Source organism: Ips typographus, linkage group LG7 (genome assembly GCF_016097725.1).
Source record: "Ips typographus isolate SLU linkage group LG7, UJ_Ityp_2.0, whole genome shotgun sequence".
NCBI classification, from domain to species: domain Eukaryota; kingdom Metazoa; phylum Arthropoda; class Insecta; order Coleoptera; family Curculionidae; genus Ips; species Ips typographus.
The window spans coordinates 2,315,350-2,336,267 of NC_138428.1; the positions used below are offsets into that span (position 1 = coordinate 2,315,350).

The 20,918-nt window shown below is 34.9% G+C and overlaps 1 protein-coding gene across 4 annotated transcripts in view; it reads left to right on the forward strand.

Annotated features, from left to right (window-relative positions):
- zfh2 (Zn finger homeodomain 2) overlaps positions 1-20,918 on the forward strand; it is a 78,900-nt gene that overhangs the window by 35,668 nt on the left and 22,314 nt on the right. For 3 of the 4 annotated variants that reach the window (XM_081984413.1, XM_081984412.1, XM_081984414.1), the window contains exon 4: positions 1,078-4,201. In XM_081984413.1, coding sequence (XP_081840539.1) covers positions 1,078-4,201 — 3,124 coding nt within the window. Of the gene's footprint in view, positions 1-1,077; positions 4,202-10,713; positions 11,331-20,918 lie in introns of those variants that run through there. The other variant, XM_081984415.1, reaches the window with a different exon arrangement.

The following is a 20,918-nucleotide window of genomic DNA, read 5'->3' on the forward strand; positions in this document are numbered from 1 at the left end:
CATTACAAAAATGCTGAATTTGGACAGTTGAAATGCGGAAATTGAACTAGTAAATATCTGAAACAAATATAACATTACTTACCGGAGCATATTTCAAATGCTCGAGTATATAAAATGATCACATGGAGCGCGAATTCCAGCGTTCGACCGCTTGTTTAACGGGAAATAACGCCAAGATACTTTATAATTACTCCGGGTCGCGTTAATTTTGATTTAATGGTGCGGCTTTTTTAAATATGGGGAAAACATGTCTCGACTTCTCCTCGTAATAAATCTGCCATTTAATTGATATCCACGGCATAGTTGTGGAGTACTTTTGTACCGCCGCCCGGTATAAACAAAACAAAAGAATATACCGCTGGCGGTAAGTAAGAGTCCCGTTAAAATTTCTCCAAAGACTATTAATTATTTAAAATACAAAAACGAGTCCACATTAAGTGTCCTCCTTCCGTATTAAAAATGTATGTTTAGTTATTTGGCGGAACAATTAGAACCAAATACCTGTAATTGGTTAGAATTTCCTTCCACATCTAATTTGAGGTTAGCAACCGTTCGGGACAAACAACATTGTTTCAATGACACCGGTTCCCAGAGGTTTGGAAACCGATTAACATTCTGCGAACACACGGAAAGTTTAATTAATAAGCCTCTGTCACATTTACCAACAATAACTCAGACCGTCAAAATTATTATTCCACGCGGGTTTTCAATCTAAATGAATATTTAAAAATCAATAGGCGCAAAATCTGCCCATCGAAATGACCAAACACGCGCATTTGACTTGAATCTGTAATCGATTCTCATGAGAGTGACTCACCTTTAAAACGACTATCATTATCATTAAGCTTCACCGATCAAATAAAAGAGACATTATCCCAGATTTGTGCAAGATTTTTACGATTTATGTTATTCCGTTAATGGGCTCACGATTAACCCAAGCGACTTCAATAAATTAAACCAATTCGCTCGTAAATCAATTAAAGATAATTATCACAATGCAAGGCTACGTTTTACAAAACGGCAATTAAACCAATCAACATGTTTTATACAATTTTAAAATACAGAATTTATTTTCAGGTTGCCAATGCCGCAGCCAATCAAAAACGTGCTCGCACCCGCATCACTGACGAACAACTCAAAATCTTGAGGGCGCACTTTGACATTAACAACTCTCCATCCGAGGATCAAATCCACGATATGGCCAACCAAAGCGGTTTGCCTCCAAAAGTAATCAAGCACTGGTTCCGAAACACTTTATTCAAAGAACGACAACGAAACAAAGACAGCCCTTACAACTTCAATAATCCTCCCTCTACTACTTTAAATCTGGAAGAGTACGAGAAAACTGGTGAAGCTAAGGTAATGCCTTTAAATAGCTCATCAGGCAGCAGTTGTGACGAAGCAAACAAAAGTAAGGAAACCAACATTACCCCACCAGAAATCAAAAAGGAAATCAAAGAAGAACTGGAAGAAGTTAAACCGCAAAGTGAAATCATGGATGACAAACCTCAAAATTTCTTCAACCTACCCCCAAACTTGCAACCACCTCAAAGCCCAGCTACCTCAGTGGCTTCTACAGAGAGTATCAACGTTTCCTCTCAGCCTACAACTCCAAATAACTTAACACTAACCTCAATTATAGCTTCGCAACTAGGTGAGTGTTTAACAACGAGCACACCTACCATGAACATGGCCACTCATCACGGTTTAACCAGCCCGATGTTGCCACCACCAAAACAGAACTTCCCAAACCCCAACAGCCTCCAGGGAATGTTGCCCCTGACGCCAAATCGTTGCCTAAGTCCCAGTAGGGAATACAGCAACCCTGGTAGTCAAGGCTCTGGATCCACAGGCAAAAGGGCCAACCGAACTAGATTTACCGACTATCAAATCAAAGTCTTGCAAGAGTTCTTTGAGAATAATGCTTATCCTAAAGACGACGACTTGGAATATTTATCTAAACTTCTAAGTCTGAGCCCTAGAGTGATTGTTGTTTGGTTCCAAAATGCCAGGCAAAAAGCTAGGAAAGTATACGAAAACCAACCAGCAGTGGAACCAGCTCCCGGTATAGATGAAAGTGGTGCCAACAGGTTTCAACGTACCCCTGGTTTGAATTATCAATGCAAAAAGTGCCTCCTGGTCTTCCAAAGGTACTACGAGCTAATTAGGCATCAGAAAACGCACTGTTTTAAAGAGGAAGACGCTAAAAGAAGCGCTCAAGCTCAAGCTGCAGCCGCCCAAATCGCGGCAGTTCTCAGTTCTGAGGACTCTAACTCCAGCACCACAGTCGAACAAAACCAACAACAAATGCAAAACCAAATGAGCGTTTCCAATCAGAGCTCAAACACTCAAGTGATGAGCCCTCCACCACCTAATGCTCCCACAACTCCAGTACCGAACCAAGGAAATTTTCCCAGTTCGTCACCAACTCCTTCGGATGGTAAAGAAGGAACTTTTCAGTGCGACAAATGCAACCTGGTCTTCCCCAGATTCGAACTATGGCGGGAGCACCAACTCGTGCACTTGATGAACCCCAATTTGTTCCCTAGTTATCCTCCGGACAGTCCTTTTGGAATTTTGCAGCAGCAAGCACAGCTACAGCAACAGATCAGTGCCAACTTGGGAGAAATGTCCAAGCCACAGGCCGCTCATCCGCTGCTCAACATGCTGAACAATGTGGCTGGTCAAAAACGCAAGATGGAGGAGTTTGGTGACGTAGAAAGTGATGCCTCGGATCAGCCTAAAGACAAGCGACTTAGAACCACCATTCTACCAGAACAGCTAGATTACCTATACCAAAAATACCAAATCGAAAGCAACCCTTCGAGGAAAATGCTCGAAAATATTGCTCGGGAGGTTGGTTTGAAAAAACGAGTGGTACAGGTGTGGTTTCAAAACACCAGGGCTCGAGAAAGAAAAGGCCAGTTTAGAGCACACGCTCAAGTCATCAACAAGAGATGTCCATTTTGTCCGGCTTTGTTTAAAGTCAAAAGTGCTTTAGAGTCTCATTTGACAACTAAACACGCCGACCAATGTGCCAGAGGAGAAATTAACATTGATGCTTTACCTGATGAAGAAGTAAGTTTGGAAAGTGCTCCCAGTTTATCAGGAGGTAGTGAAAACAAGTTTCAGCAACAGCTACAACAGCAACAGCAAAATTCTTTAGTTCCACCTCTGTTTCCGGCTTTGAACCCTGAAATGGAAAACTCTATTAAAAAGTACTATGAGGAAAGCATGAAAAGGTATATCAGTGAGCTTCAGCAGCACGCCTCAGGCTCTTCAAATGGTGACAAAAGTGAAATTAAAGGCGAAGTAAAGGAAGGTGGAGAAATCCCTTTAGATTTGTCCAAACCAGTTGACTTGTCCAGGCCTATGAAAGTCTCAATGGAGCATGCACTATGCGAATCAGGACCTTTGACAGACCTTAGTGAACGTTCTTTATGTGACGAAAGAAGTGACTCAATGTCGGAAACTACAGAGTACATAGACGATGAGAGTAATCCCACATCACCTGCCAGTAGCACCCAAAGCAACAACCAGAGACCTCATAACTCTTCATCAAGTGGCGCCAAGCGATTTCGCACCCAAATGAGTTCAGTACAAGTGAAAATCATGAAAATTTTGTTTACGGATTACAAAACTCCCACAATGGCAGAATGCGAAAGCCTGGGACGTGAAATCGGTCTCCCTAAACGAGTGGTTCAAGTTTGGTTTCAAAACGCCCGAGCCAAAGAGAAGAAAGGCAAAATGGCCCTGCAGAAAGTTTTAGGACAAGCGGACGATTCCGCGCAACTTCCTGAAGATTGCAAGTACTGCAACTTCAAGTATTCGCATAAATATTCAGTGCAGGACCATATTTTTACAAAAAGTCACATTGCCAACGTACGAGTCCACCTAGAAAGTCAAGGTGGTAAGGAAAGTCAAGAGGGAGGATTTCAAGTGCCACCACTCCCTGGAGTGTCGGGGGGTAATGCCGATTCGACAACCGTGCAAGGGGGGGCAAATCAGCAACAGTTGAACAACAACACTCACTTACAACTATTGCAAATGGCCGGTATGCAGGTGCCCAACACGAAACCCAACCCGGCTGAGCCAGAGGAGAGTGCCGAGAGTTTGTTCCAGCAACTGTACGCTCTGGGGAACAATTCGAACTTTGGTGTGCAGAACCAGTATGTTCACCACGCCATGTTTGGAGCTAACGGTGAGTGTTTTTTCCTTTTCTCTATTTTAATAGTTGAGAAGCGTCCGAGCAAAAGGTCACAATGTCTAGGTTTTTCCTATCTAGATGGGAAATAGCGTTGTCCTGTTAAAACTACTTGGTACAAGTAGTGAGTAAAAGCCCACAGTGTGTATACGATTGGTATTTGTGTTGTTAGTAGCAGAATCTAGCTATAACAAAATAGAGGTGATATGTGAATGTTTAGAAAATTCAGACTCAAAATCAGATATAAGTATTAATAAATATAGTTTTTGGTCATATTAGTCAAATTTACACACATTGTTCTGGGTGGAATTGCAGAACATGTCCAAAATAAAACATACTCATAAAAAATAATAAATAAACTCATATTAAATTAGTCTTTGTGAGATTACTCAAAACTAGTAGACATGTAGTTTTGTATGGACGCTTCTCAGTTGTTACCTAGATTTAGTCGGTTCGTGAAATTGTACCTTTTGCCAAGTAGTTTGGCCGTGCAAACAAAACAGATGTTTACATTATCGGTTGATTGATAAAGCCAGGTAGAAAATAGTTTGGTCGACAAAAAGACACCTGGACAGGCTTAGGCCCTTCGGGGCAACCTTGGTATTTTCATTAATAAACGCCATTGTGCGACCTAGAAAGCTTTTACAGTTTTTAATTGGAAGATTTGACAACGAAAAGCTCGGGAGCGCGCACAAAAAAAATTACCAATACTGAAGTGTAGTTTTAATAACGCAGGACATGCATATGAGCGTGGCCCATTGTGTTTTATGTTAATTGCGAAAAAGTTATTTATTGCTTCGGTCGATCGGCAGTAAAATACGTTGCCAATAATAAAAGAGGCGATCCATAACTAATATAATCGAGAGTTTTCGCAGTACTTACAACTTCTACTAGGAAAATGCCCTGCGTGGTACCCAAAAAGACACCCCGCTGCCCTTGAAGTGTCGATATCTCGTTAAGCTCGTTCTGGTCTGTTAAACGGTCTGTTCGTCTGAGTCATATTCATAATTTACAATGTTATAAATAACGCGAGATTTTTTTTATTTAATTACGTTGGAGTTCATGGTACTGGTCGGAATGCCCGTGTGTGGTACTGGTAGAAATCATTTTTTTTTCTATAATTTTTTACAATGCCAATTAAATTTGCATAGATATTTACAAAACTTATTGAAAGTCTCTGTAGATTAACTACAGTAAGTTTGAAAAAACACTGTGTTTAGAACGTGTGATGGTAATTTCTGTATTAAGTGTTGAAATTAGGTTTCAGACTAAAAGAAAAGGCAACTTTTTTGAGTAAATTAGTTTGAAAAGTAGAACCACACTTTTGAGTGCAACTTTGTACTTTTTCTATATTTTTGTATTCAGTGACAACAACGGATTTTTGTTTAGTAACTTATTCCATTTTTTGATTTTGCTACTTGGTATCGACAATTTTTGTTCTGAGGAGTTTTTTTCTAAATTTTATCGTTTTTAAGATATTTATTATTAAACATTGAACTTTTTAATGCATACAGGGTCGTCCAGTTTTCCAGTCCAACAAAAAAACACGATTTTGGAAGCTGAACATTGGAGGGCTGTATATTCCTCGGAAAGGGTTTTTTTTTAAATTACATTTACTTACTTTTTTGAAGTACGAACCACTGTAGGAATTCAAAGTTTATAACATAAACTATCCAATTTTTCCCCGCCCAGATATCAGTTTTTTTTGGGTCTTAACTCAAAATTTTACACGAAATACTTTCTTTTCTAAATTGAACAAGGAATTTAAAAAAGTGTCATGTCAGGGAGACTGTATCTTTCTTAGGAAGCATTTTTTACAAAAATACATGTCAACTTATTTTTTGATGGGCTATCATCGTATCGAATGATGAATTATTGACATTTTAAACTGGACTACCCTGTATATGGAAAACTGTTGCAAGCAACGGTTGATCTTAGAACCAAACGGTTTCATGTTCTATCTTATTTTTTTGACATCTATATTATTACCGCATTTTGAAATTTCTACAAAAACTAGTAAGTAAATTACCGGTATAGTAAAGATTTTCCTTTACCAGGTTTGTTGCAGTTCATATTTTGACACGACTTTTCTCCCTGACTGTACGAAATTTTGTAGTGTTTTTCAGGTTATTGGATGAGAAATTTAATGAGGATTTCAAAAATGTGCTTAAAACAGTCATTTTTTCATTCCAAGTGGGTTTGACAAACAATTTTGTTCCTGACTGCCAACTCAAAACTTGCAAAAATCAGGGGTTAGAAAAGTTTTCTTGCAGTATTCGATACAAAACGTGTTTTTGATATTTATGACAGTTATTTTGATGTTGGTCAAATGACTGCCTATGTAAATTATCCTCCAAAAATTTCGTGATAAATGTGACTAATATCAAAACTGTACAAATTTGCCTAGAGTTGGCAAGAATTACAGATTAACATAGTTTTCTTACAGTTTTCAAAACAAGACGTGTTTCTGAGATTTATGACAGTTATTTTGACAATTGTCAGTAAGTTACTAACATCTTCAGATTGGCGTAATTTTTCTCATCTCAAAAACATATTATTACATTTAGTACACTAGCATCAGTCAGATATTCGTCTATAGATGGACAAATTCATGAAAATGTCAATATATTAAACTTTTGGGAAGTGTTCTTACAACTATCTTTTTGTATGTATATTGAAATTCAGTTTTCTTATTCTCTATGCAGAGTCAAGTTATACAGTCTTATTGATATTGAGAATTAAAGTAATTTTGAACCAACATTCTTTGAAAAAAGATTCAAGAGGTTTTATTCGACTTTTCGATTCTGTCTTTGCTGATATTATGATGTAGGTGTCATCCGCATACATAGCCACACCTGCAACCTATAAGACTTTAGAGAAGTGTAGTGTTGTTAAATTTCTGTAAAGTACTGTACAATTTTTTAAATTTTAATAGTTAAGTTAACCCTGAATTTTAGAAAAATACAACAAAGCTACATTTGGTTAGAATTGCACTGCACTGTAACAGCCCTTTTTGAGCATTATGAATTTGTACCGAATGCTGTAAAAACCAATTTCTTCACTGACACCTTTTCTCTTGAAACTGTTTTAAAGGCATCCTAACGAGATTGTCGACATTGTGCAAACATGCAAGTAACGACCCAAAAATCCTCATACGCACAAGTTTTCAAGTAAAAAAAAAACAAAACCAGTTCGTCAGCAGCGCGTACAATTCAATAAATCGACTTTAATAGATCCAAACTACCCGAGCTTGGAGAAAACACAAATCAAGAGAAACAATAAAACCAGCAACATGGCAATTTATGCACGTCACGAAGCTGCGCGACAAAGATAACGCTATTGCGACCGCCACACATCCGAGTGAAACGGGTATGGCAAAAAAGGGGCGGAGCCCGCGGAGATTCATTCTACTTTTGCAATAAGACAAACAAGGAATCGGGTTCCTATAGCTACCGCATTACGCCGTGCCATTGGCTGCCGATCGTCGATTATAAAAGTTGTACAGTTCAATGTTTTTGCCGCCAGATTTTATGTCCGTTGACTTTTCTGCTGTTTTGCTACGCCACTGGAATTTTCAATTCCCGAGGACTTTTCCTCGTTTTTCTTCGAGACTTCTTATCGCGCCCAGGTAATTTATCATGCCGAACGTCATAATTAACTGGCCCCCGGAAAATAGAGGGCGCTCCGATTCGTTTATTATTCATTGGAGCGGCCGAAACGAGTTTTGGCCTTATCGAAATTAGACCACTTTTTTAACTTGGAAAAACTCATTAAATTGGAAATTTTCTGGATGAATAATATGATTTACCTCCGCCACTGGTTACCAATAATCACAATCACAACACTGTTGCCAAATATTTTTAGGGTAAGCATCATCCTCCTTCATATCCTGTTGGCGATCACTCTCCACTTATCAGGAAGGTCTCTTTTAAAGACTTTCCAGTAAATTTCTTCTATCCATCGGCTTGGCAAACGCCTTCTTCCTTCAACTTTCTCTTCAATCATGAGTATTTCCAAATCATTATCATCTTTCCTATACTCACAGGTCCAAAGCATTTGAGAATATTTTGTATTCCTACGGTTGACAACCTTTTGTTAACATTTAGCTCTTCTAAGATTGACTCACTGATTCTATGAGCAGTCCTTTGGATTCTCAAGAGCCTGCTCAGAACCACATCCCAAAACTATCTAATTTAGCACAGACTTATTGTTCTTTTAATTTCTGTAGACATTAACTTTGGTTTTTGTCAATTTACTTTCAATAAGCCAAAATTCCTCTACTCTTTTAATTAGCTCGGACATTTCTTGTTTATCCTTGGCTATAAGTGTAGTGTCATCAGCATAACGTAGGTAGCTCCCTCCCAACCATCAACTGCTTTCAAAACATATTGTAACAAAACAAAAACTAAAAAAACATGTTTTACGTTAATAACTATTTTTTTTTCATATAAACCCACTTTTTCATCAGTTTTATGTGATTAAAAATAAAAAAGTACTAAAATGAAATTGCTTGATTATGCAAACACGTAACAGAATATAACCAAAATGCTGTCGGTGTGTAATACAATAATCAATCTCAAATTTTAATGATAATTATAAAAAAAACGAATATTCAGCTATTCTTAGAATTATCATGCCCCCATACAGTATTAACGGTTGATTGAGTGCTATACACCCATTAAATCATGAATTAATTGCTAGTTAAAGCGTAAAGTTGCTTATTAAGTAAAATAAGTGCTTTTAATGTGTTAAGTTAGTATTATTTAAGCTTTTAGGCAATGTTCTTCAATTTGTGTTTGGCAGTTTTTCCCTATAAATAACAGTAGGTATCAATATTCTAGTGATACTTAATAGAATAGTATTTTTTTTCAAATAGTCAGTAAATTTTAGATTAGGATATTCCAACACTGCAAATCGGGCAGAAATCTAGTACATGACTCTGAAAAAGTCATTCAAAATTGGATTAACCAGGAAAAAAGTGTCAAATTCAATTACTAATTTATTTTATAATAGTAAGGAAATTTTTTAAAATACCGAAAGCATTGTTAGAATTTAAATTGGAATTAAACTGTGCAGAATATTTTTTTTAAGTAATAGTTTAATTAAATTGACTAAACTAAATTATACGTTCATCCTGATCATAATCAATTTAAAAATCATCCTAGAAACGTTACACAATAATTGGCAATAATTAACAAAAATATAAAAAATTAAACAAATTTTTACCAGAAAAATAAACATTTACGAGAAGTTTGACATTTTAAACAAACAGAGCATTGCAACATTCTTTTCATTCTGATTCTAGAAGTGTTTTAATTTCGTCTTTCTCGAGAAAATTAAAAAAAACTACAAGATGTTGAATTTAAAATACATTAAGGAAACAAAATGGGGGTCTAAAAGGTTGTATCTCAATTTTGGAATACGTTATGTATCTCTCAAAAAAAATGTACATTTAATATTAATAAAACATCCTGTGGCTATACAGCTTCAAAAGATAATGTTAGTGATCATAAAAAGTGTAGTATCGTAAATGTGAGACACAAAAATCAAATTGATCTAAAAGGAAATTGTTTGGAATATTATGTGTTTTAACAGATCGATATTTACATTATCGTTATGTAGGTTTTCGGTTTTTCAATAATTTTCTCTGATTAGGTTATGTTTGGTTACCATTTAGAGAAAGTTGTCAATCTTCATAAACAACATTAAATAGAGACAGATCACCTTGTATGCTAATGAATCGCTTAAGTGGCCTGCCATTGGATTTAAAGTATTAATCAATAGTCAATTTGACACTAAATTTAAATTTTGAAAGACAAAATTAGTTTAGAAAAATGAAATTAATATGGTTGGAAAGACATTGTCCAGCTTACCTACATATTGGAACATTCTGAATTCTAGTTTTATTTGATCTATCGATTTTAATGTCAAACATGTCAAGTTCACGAAACTTCGCGTAAACTTAAATTACATAAAGCTATCAGAAAAAAAAAGAAAACCATGCATAATTCGGCAATCTGCCCCTATTCCAGGGCTCTCAATTCGGGCTTAATAACCCCTCGAAACCTACAAAGCAATCGAAAACTCCTATTTATCCCCGAAACGGCCAATTTCCGCCCTTCCATACCCGAAGAAATGAGAAATATGAATTAATATTTTATCTCCCCATTGTATTTTCCCATATTATGAATTGGTAATGCGACGAAGTCCTATACTCCAGACCCGTACGTGTTTTCCTTATTTTCCCAGTTTTTTTCTTCTCTCGGAAACCCTCGCGTCAATAATTGATGTACACGTCTTGTTGAGCGCACCCAGTATAATAAAATACAGTGGCGCATCTGTTTTTCTAATTTAAATATAAATGAGTGGCCAAGTGTCAAACTAGTAAGTGGACAAATACAGTTTTTTAGTATCCGTTTGTTTTGTCCATGTTTTGTTTGCTTGGTTGTTTTATTTTTTTGTTTGTTTTTTTTTGTTTTTTTTTTAAGTTTTGTTTCGTTTTCTTGCAGGTTAGTCTTGGACCCTCCGGTGGAGCCTAGTACTGATAATTCCTATAACTAGACTAATGGTTATTATATTTTTTTTTCGAACTACCCTGTAAGTGGCTTTTTGTCAGTCTTCCTGCTAAAATTACATACGTTGACTAGTTTTATGTATATTGATAGCTTTTAGGACTAGGAAATTTTCGATAGAAGCATAAACCTCGCATTAAACTATTTATTGACATTTTTCCTTTGTAAATACAGTGCTCATCATAGTGTAAATAACAAACAAGCATACACTGAGACTCCTATAGGAAAAAAATCTCAACAAGTGACGCTCAGAAGTGAAAATATTGTTATTTTCCTTCTGAGCGTCCGACATACAATTGAAACGAAAATGTGATATTTTACTTTAGCTCCAGTGAATGTGCTTTATATTATTATAGAGTATGCGAATACGATAATCGTGTACATATCTGTAATAGTTCTTTAAAATAAAAAAAAATTGTATGTTAAGTTCCTAGTAGATCTGTAAGAAATCTGGCCTTTACTATTTAGTTGTATACACAGTGGCTGAAAAAAAATTAAGTTGTGTATAGTGATAAATTATTATTTTTCTGTAATAAACAATTTTTATTTGAGAACATATTTTTTGTTTAATTTGTATTTTTAATGCAAGGGACTAGTCCGGCTCTGTGTGCGTGGTATAATTACACTTTGTGGTCACATCCTAACGAAACTCAAGGTTTCATTACAACAGGTAATTAAATAATTATTATTGCCCCCGAGGTTTTACAGTTAAACAGGTGATTGAGAGGATTTTTGTTTCGTAACATGTTCATACTGTTTGATTATCAAACAGCAGTTTAAATCAACAAACTACCAGTAAGAAGCAGAATTAAGTATGTCATTGTAAAACAATTTTTTATTTTATTTGTTTTTTTAATTTATGTTTTAATTTCCTTTTCTTTTTGTTTCTACTTGTTTTCCTAGTCTTGTCATTTGACTGTCTTATTTGGATAACTGATATGAATTTTATATACAGAGTGGGCCTAAAGTAGAAACAATATTCAATGTTAGTTGTGTGCAACATCTGGTGACATCTGTACTCAACTCTATGAGTTAGAAAGTACAGATGGCGTTCCAAAATCTAGGAACAGCACCATTAATGCCGCATCATTCGGTAAACACCGAATATGAATTAATTATTAATAATATTTATTATTTTTAATTTATTATTAATAATTAATTATTATTAATATTCAATGTATTTTGAATGACCTTTTCTCTATTACTTTATTCAATTAGTAATTTGTTTTTGCTCAACGTTATCGCCTTCATTACAAGGTGCCACAAATTCGTGTGCAAGTATGGGGATCTCGAAATCGGTAAGAGATACAAAATTGGTTAAATTATGGCAAAATTGCGTAATTTGGAGTTTAATAATGTGCATTTTGATAATATACAATAATACATAAAAACTTTCAAATAATTTCAAAACAGTCTAATAGCCTCCGTATGTCCTATCCTAGAGCAGTTAAAAAGCGTTCACCAATTTCTAGAACGGTCTAAGATTTCCAAATACATTTAAAGCAGTCCAGAACTTTTAATATGCTCGTTAAACTGTCCTAAAACCTGCTAAATGCACCTAAAGTAGCCTAAAAAGATTTCAGAAGGTTCCAAAGCTATAGAAACTCGTAAAGCTTCCAAATGATTTTGGAAAAACCATATACATATACTGCTTAAGAAGAAAAAGTGTCAAACAAAATTTACATTTTTCAATTTAATTTAAGTTTTTTGTTTGGTTATCTCAGGAACTATTCACATTTTTAAACTTTTTAATGCAGCATATTATTTGATTGGTCGACAGCAGCTTTTTCCAATTTGGCGATCGCCGAGGTATGGAATGGATACCATTCTAATCAATTTAAAAATCATCCTAGAAACGAAGGAGATAGCAAATATTTAACAAAAACGTTACACAATAATTGACAAAAATATAAAAAAATTAACTAATTTTTATATGCAAAAGAAACAATTACGAGAAGGTAGACGCTTTTATACAAACAGAGCATCGCAACAACTATTGAAACTAATTGTAGCTCCAAATAGGTTAAGCAACTTTCACTTATAAAATAAATATGCAAAGAAAAATGGATAATAAAACTAATTTTTTAATCACACGCTTTCAATTTGTATTCATTGTGTGCTAGTTTTTAATTCAGTTTACTTCTGTTATATTATATTCGTTTATTGATAAAATCGGTGCTAATTATACGCTTTTAGTAAGGATGTCTCATGCTTAAATACTCATTACCTACTTTTCTTATATTAATTTGGTTTGTTTATTAATATTGTAGTCCCTTCTACAGTTTTCCTTAGACATCCTGATATTATAGCTGATTTGTTAATTTGGTTTCTCAGGTCAATTACCAAGTAGTGAACGCTGGACATATGGTCTGGCCCAGGTATCTAAATTGCATGATCTGCTTTATGGATTTATTATCTATTACCAGCTTGCCTCTCATTGGTTTCCTAGCGATGCTAATAGTTATCGTTTTCTTCAATCTCATTTTTCAAAATTGCAGAACTACAGCTATGTATTAATTTTGAATACATTGATTCACATGGATTTAACATTTAAAGTCTCATACATGTTAAAAAGTATGAAAATCAACATCCATTACCATCATACAAGACTCAAGACAAGAGAGAAAATTGGTAACTTCCATATAAAACTTTTTTTTGTAACTTTGTCTTCAATGTTATAATACAATATCAACTAGCAAGTCACTTTATAATAAACTAAGCAAATAAATTATATAATACCACCCGTAAGTTTGAGTCATGTTTAGACTGTGATATTTACTGTAGAGCAGGCTGTTGAATCATTCTAAACATAACTTAAACTTAAGCCATCAAAATGATTACTGTCAACGTCAAAACAATTCTGTTTCTGTAAAACATAAGGACGTAAACATAATTACATTAAACGAGAAACATAAAAATAAGCCTTTCAATTCAGCAACAATCAAGTTATTATTTAAGTTTTCTCATTGCGGGATATCCTGCTATCAAAAAATCATTGTTGAATAATAAATATACTTATATTATACAGGGTGATTCACAACCTTATAGACACAAAGCAAGGGCATGTACAGGACCTCAAAACAAGCCATTTTAGATTTTTCTCTCAGGCTCATGGTTAAAAAGATTTAGTGTGTTAAAATTTCAAAAAAATAGTGGTATTTACCAAAAAACACGTTTTTTCCAGGGTCATACCTTCTTTTAACTTTTTTGTACTGACCATCACTGACTTCAACTGTACAGATTTTTGAATTGGTTTATTAATTTAAGAACTGTTTATCTCTTGTAGTTCTGGGTGATTGATACTCTCAAATTATATTTTTCTTTTTCACCTGATAGATAGGAAAAACTGAGAAGTTGACTTTGAAGTATGCTTTTTTACTTTAATTTAATTTACAATAACTGCATTGCAAATCACCCCTAAAATAGTTTTATGTTCTCAAACTGTAGATTTGACATATTTAGTCTAGACAGTAATTAAAACATGTATAATACTAGTTAATTACGTGATTTCGGTTGTATTATAGTAAATCGATGTTTTCTATATGATCAGTCAATAAACACTTTTGCTAAAGTGGTTTAATTTTTAAATCTAGAAGACAAGGCTGATTTGAAAAGTAGCTACAAGTCAACCTATCCATTCTACATAAATACAAAGTGTTATGTCATAATCTGTAATTATCACCAATGCACTAACAAGTGGACCAAACAAATTCTAATGAGCGAGACGTTAGCTTTTTTTGTTTGCATGCCCGATTTGAGAAGCTGGTCCAAACAACCTGATATTTTAAAAATTTTGTATCCAAAACGTTTTCAGGGTTCTAAACCAGTCCCGCGCGATTATAATACGGTCTCGAAAGACCCGCGAATACAGAATTCTTGATGGCCCATAAATTTACCGGTTGATGGATGACAGTCGAACATCAACCGGTCCATGATTGAATGGAGATTTACTTTTGCGTCTTTTTTGGGCAATTTTCAGTCTTTTGTTTGCCTTAAGAGCGTCAATACCTTAACCAAGCCCGTTTGGCATCGGCTTTTTTTTTAATTTAAAAATCCCCCGACCCTCCGCCGTGTCCAGTTTCGAATGCAACCGTCAGAAATAGGATTTGCATTATTCAATTCGACAAAGCATTAAAATTTCAAAAAGTGGAATCAAATAAGTCGTCCATTATACGATAGGAGAAACTCACCCTGAAAAAGCTAACAAGCCTCACTTACGTCATACTATAGGGTCATATAACCGGTCATAACTTCGTTATGGCATTCCTTATAGCCCTTGCAGGCATTCCGGGAGTGCCGGTGGGTTAATAAAGAACCTACCCCCGTATTACGCAAAAATAAATTAATACGCCAAAAAAGTCTCACGCGTTACCGCGAGATGGCGCATAACGATAAGACCTACTGTCACGATAATCTCATACAAATTTTGTCCAGTGGTTTGTAATTTTTTTTTTCGAACGCGGTTTGTGTACAAATCGCTTTGAATAATTATTAATTTTGGCAAATGACGGTATTATCTTTAGAGTCACGTATTCACTAAAATACAACACATAGACAAACGTGTTTTTTCTTCTAATTACCCATTTAATTGCTTGCGCAATTTGACAGATTATAAAGCATTGACGTGCAGTTTTTTTTCCCAACCTTACAGGGCATGTGGAAGACCTCAAAAAACAAGTCGAGTTACCATTTAAGATTTTTTTCAGACACTTTCTTATGAATACTGGTAGAGTTTTAGCTGAAATTTAGCAATTTTCTAGACGTTCAGTTGATATTCCATAAAATGGCTGCTAAATTCATAAGAAAGTGTGTTTTAATGGCCGTGTTTGCCCTTCCAAAAGTTTCAATCAGCTGTTTTTGACATTTCATTAGAGTACCTACCTAACTTAAAAATTGTAGGTTAAGCTATCTACAAAAATCCACAGTGGGAGTATCTCGGGTGATGGAAATCAGTCTATATTAGCAGATATTTATAGTAACAGAAATTTGAGCTTCTTTGTTGTTAAATGTTTAAGGAACAATACACATTCATTATAATTCAAACTAGTCAGGCTATAACTTAAAATTGTTTTTCAAATTTTATTATAAGCTTTACCCACTTGTTTCATATTTGTGGGAAAACTTTGATTTATGGTTTGATATCAGGTTTGCTTCTAAACCAATGTTTTTTTGTTTTTTTTTTACAAAAAAAAAGTTGAATCAGACCCTGGCGAAGCATCGTTACCATTGGCAATCGCTTTAGACATCTTCCAGTCAAGCAGTTTAATAACGTCTGGTCTCGTTACTTAAATATTTAAATATGTCACCGATATTCTTTTGTCTGTCCATTACGAATAAACGAACGAGAATCAGAATTGCTAATTGGGACGACGTTTACAAAATGGCTGCCACAGTTTCGATTTTACCGTATTTCCAGTCAAATTATTTCATTAACAAGTTGCATGGACGCTAGACGTCCCTTTGAAAATTTCAATATCGATTCTCGGACGAAAGCGTCTTCGAGGACACATCCTCCAGGTCCTGGAGCAGGTCGGCGTCGTTTCGCGCACGCTTTTAATCGACGCCGGCGCCGCCCCTTTCATCCTCCAATTAGCTGGCGTCGTGACGCCTGGATTGGACCGGACCCACCGTTCCCTAATTAGTCCGAAGGAGGAATTTTGGTCCTGGATAATGATCCGTTCGCCTCGGTTTTCCTCATTTCCTCCCGGTTTTAATTGGAAACTCTACGGCTGGGCGGAGCCTAGCGTTATCACCAGCCCTTAATTGGTCTGGATTTTTGTTCTACGAGACTACGCCCTCTTGAAACTTTGCAATGTAAAATTAGCAAAAAGGTCGGGTCTTTACTCAGACGGGAATCAGTTTTTCCAGGAAAAATCCTTTTTAGAATTAAGCGATATTATACTTTCCAAGTCAGTTAACTGCCTGGAAAACTTATACCAAAATAAATATTTTTGATTAGCGGATCTATCAGTAATAATTAAAACGGAAAAGCTCAGATTAACAATCTTGCTGATGTTTTAACCAATGGACTGACTACATAGAGGAACAAAGCTAAATCAGAACTTCACTCCCTTAAAGAAAGTGGGATTTTGATTACATTTACTCAATTCTGAAGAAGGGTAGTTCGTTACATGCATCATATGAAGTTAAAACATTTTAATTGGAAGATGTGGAGCTTGAAGATCAACTAACCAAGAATTCAAATTTAAGGCTAAAAGTGCTATAGCATCAATCATTAATCTATTTTGAAGACAATGAAGCTTAGCTAAGTTGTAGTAAATTAATAATTTTGGGTTGTTTAGGGATTGTTTCTCTAGAGAATCCTGATAATATTCTTTATGCTTTCAAATTCTTCATACAATCAATCGAAAAAGAGTTTTGCTATTTTAAAATGATCTATATCTAGATGAGTACGTAAAGTATATAAAACAATGTAATAAAAACATCTTAGTAACTCAATGAAAGTGAAAAAAAATTAGGAAAACTACAAATGGTTTGGAGTTTTCCTGTCATCCAAATCAAACTGTCTTCTTCAGCATTTTTAGCTTCTTTATTGGAATAGTGTGCACTTAACATAATGCTAAATATACTTTCTCTTGAAAATTCACTATACATGGTGCCACAAATTTGTGTTTAAGTATGGGGACCTCGAAAACGGTAAGAGATACAAAGTTGGTTGAATGAAGGGAAAGTTGCGGAATTTGGAATACAATCTTATGCCGTTTGAAAATTTAAAAAAATTCTGGAAGTAATCGGATTTTTTTAAATGTTAAAACGGCCTTAGATTGAACTCCAAATTTGGCAACTTTGCCTCCATTTAACCAACTCAGTTTCTCTTACCGTTTTCGAGATCCCCATACTTAAGCACGAAATTGTGGTAAACATTATAAATATATTTGCCACAAAAAAAAAAGCAAAAACAAACACATTGTTTATCTGTTAACAGGGTGGACCAAATTTTATGTCTGTATAGGATACAACAAGTCCAGCGATTTCGACAAATACTTTTGAATCTATTTTATGCCAGACAACACTTGATTTAGTTTATTAATGTGAAGAACCATAAACGATTTAACTGTAAAGAGTAATAACAATACAAATTATAACAGAAGAGAAGACAAGACAAGATATGACTTAATCATTCAACTTTAAAAATCTAATTTTAAAGCGTTTGAATTATATTTTGTATGTGAACCATCTTAGTCAATGTCAAACTAATTTTTTTATGGTCATGTCAACAATAGTATTACAAATGAAAATTGGGTATTTCCTGTTAATTTTTGCATAAAAAAATACCCACTGATAGTAAAAAATGCGCTTGTTTTATTTAAGAAGTTTCTCAATTAAAACAAACGTATATTTGCAGAAAAAAATACAACTTTCCATGTTAGCCTCGTATGTCCAGGGTTCTCCTGGACACTTGATGTTTACGAAAAGATAGTTTAATAAAATTTCGAGTGCTTTGGAACAGAATATCGACTTATTTAAAAAAATAGTACAGGGTGGCCCATTTTCGACACTTTGGTAGGGTATCCTCTTAATTCTACTTTTTTTGTGATATTAAACATGACGCCATGAGAGCATTTATAATCATTTTCGTTTTTAAAAAGCAGGGGAAACTTGAGAAAGGTACTTTCGGTATCTCAGATATATTTACTGTTCTTGTCCACGTTTTCCCAACCACTAAATTAAAAGCTTCCTGAGCTTTTTGAAGTTGCTAAAATGACTGAATCAAGAGTTTTGAATTTACAACGTTGATTTTAATGTAATTTTTCAACTTTTCCACTTGGATAATGTGTTTTAGAGTCTGAAAACTGAAATTTTCCGAATTTTTGTTCAAACTACACTTAAAGATCAATTTCAGGCTGGCAGTAATAACTGATAAGAATATGTTCTCAAATTATTTTTTAAGCAAAGAAGTTTTATTTTAAAGCAGAAAACTGACAAAATAGTAATTTCGTCTAATGATAGAAAAATATCAAAGTTTTCATGTAAACCAATCAAATAATGTTTATTTTATTCAGTTTTCTGTAAAAATTTTGCAGTTTTAAGAAAAAACCTTCAAATAAAGAAAAAAAAATCAAAAGGTCTTCAGCCACGTGTTTTTTCATTGTATTCGAAAGAGCCCCTCGCACTCGTATAACTTAGATCCGTTCACAATACATCATCATCTGAAAGAAGGCCCTCCTAAAGCTCGCTGGCGTTCGATGTTATCTTTAATCAGCCGAAGAAAAATCCTTCATTAATAATTAATGTGCGACAAACAGAAAAGAACGAGGATTTTCGCCTATAGACCTTTAGGAAGCCATTTGCATATTTAATTGTGCTCGGGGGCTCCAGTTGAATGCGGACGACTGCACAAAAATGCTTTTGTTTGAAAATAACTATGTAAATCTAGGCTGGCTTACTGATCTTTCAATTTTTGTTTTTCGGTCTGGGTTTCCAAAAAGTAAATTATAGAAATCAAATCGATTTTGAGCCAAAGTTGTGAGTACAGAACATAATGGTGGTAGACGAGGACGGAAGAAGAGAGGGCGAGGTAACCGAGGACAAAAAAACCGCCCGAGAATCAGAATTCAAAAGGCCTTAATGTGGAAACTTAAAATTTATAGGTGGAGAACAATGATGCCAGTTTTTATAGATTTAAATTATTGGCTAAGTTCGGTCATTTGGACTGGGCCGGTTAACTAAGTTATATACGACGACCGGAGGATAACGATGGCGTTTATTTGTGTTAAAATCGCCCACGAGCGAGTTAAGGCAGCCCACTTTTGCTTGTTTACGGGGATACGATCGTAAAGTTGGTCACAATAAGACAAAGTCGCCTTGTGTAAATGGGTATGGTTTATTACAGGTTGGGATTCATATGTTAATCAGTCTCACTTTGAAAATGAAAAATCCCCGTAATGCGATTAACTCCGGACGCATGCATATAACTGACATTTACGTCGCTCACCTAAATAATTATTACATGTAGAAAAAAACACAAACTGGGATGGGTAATATAAAGAATAATAATTATTGCGAGTAACAGAAATTTGGCTGTCGGCGAGGCGAAATGTCAAATCTAGGTTCAGCGCCATTATAACCATAAAGATCATAAGTTGATTTGAATAATGGGATACCAGATCAATAGAAAGTATGTCATTATTGTCTTTAAATTTGTTAGGTTGATATCGAAGCCCGGGGCGGTCTTTTGGCTGGTCGTGCTCCGGCAATTTCCTCACACTGAACCCAATCCGATCGGCTTGGAGGTCTTTTTCCATTACCCAACTACATCGCCCTTTAAAAAATATCAATCGGACAGTCGGTTTGCTGAAGACGTTATGACCAAAGACCGGTCTTGTGTTAATCAATCAATATACCCGAATAACGCGGCCGGAAGGCTGGTTGGCAGCGAGCTTTGCTTAACTAACCATGTGATTTAATCTCCGGTTAAGCGTAAAAAGCTTGTCTTAACTATTTAGCTTCCGAATTAAAGGAATTCTTATTGCTCCCGGGTATTGTTTTTAATGGAATTTCGGCTACAAGAGTTGTTAGTATAGTGAGGAACGATGTATTTAGAAACAATCAATCAAAATGACAATGTGTACAAATAATTAGGTGTAGTATTTAATTAACCGTTTTAATTTTTAGAAAAAACGTATACCAAAGTAAGTAGAGCGGGACCAACAAACATTTTTGACCAAGCAGAAATGCAAATTTACTTATGTTGGTGAAAATTTACCTAAATTTGACTACAAAAATTACTAAAAAGTTAAAAAAATTGAAGTTAAAGCTTAGTAATAAATACCTTATAAAATATCCTTTTGATACAAATTAAACTTGCAAGTTATGAGGTTAGTTGAATATTATCTCATTTTGAAAAACGGTCAAAATTTGGACTGCTAAAAACACAGTTGAAATAAGAGTCAGGGAGAAAATCACTTGTAAAACCCACTTGGAACAAGAAAATGACTGTTTTAAGGACATTTTTGGAATCCTCATTACATTTCCACACACCGCTTTTCTACCTGACTGTACTAAATTTTATACTGTTTTTTTTCAAGCAACAGAATAGGAAAATTAATGAGGATTCTAAAAATGTGCTTAAAACCATCATTTTCTCACTCCAAGTGGGTTTTATAGGCGATTTTGTCACT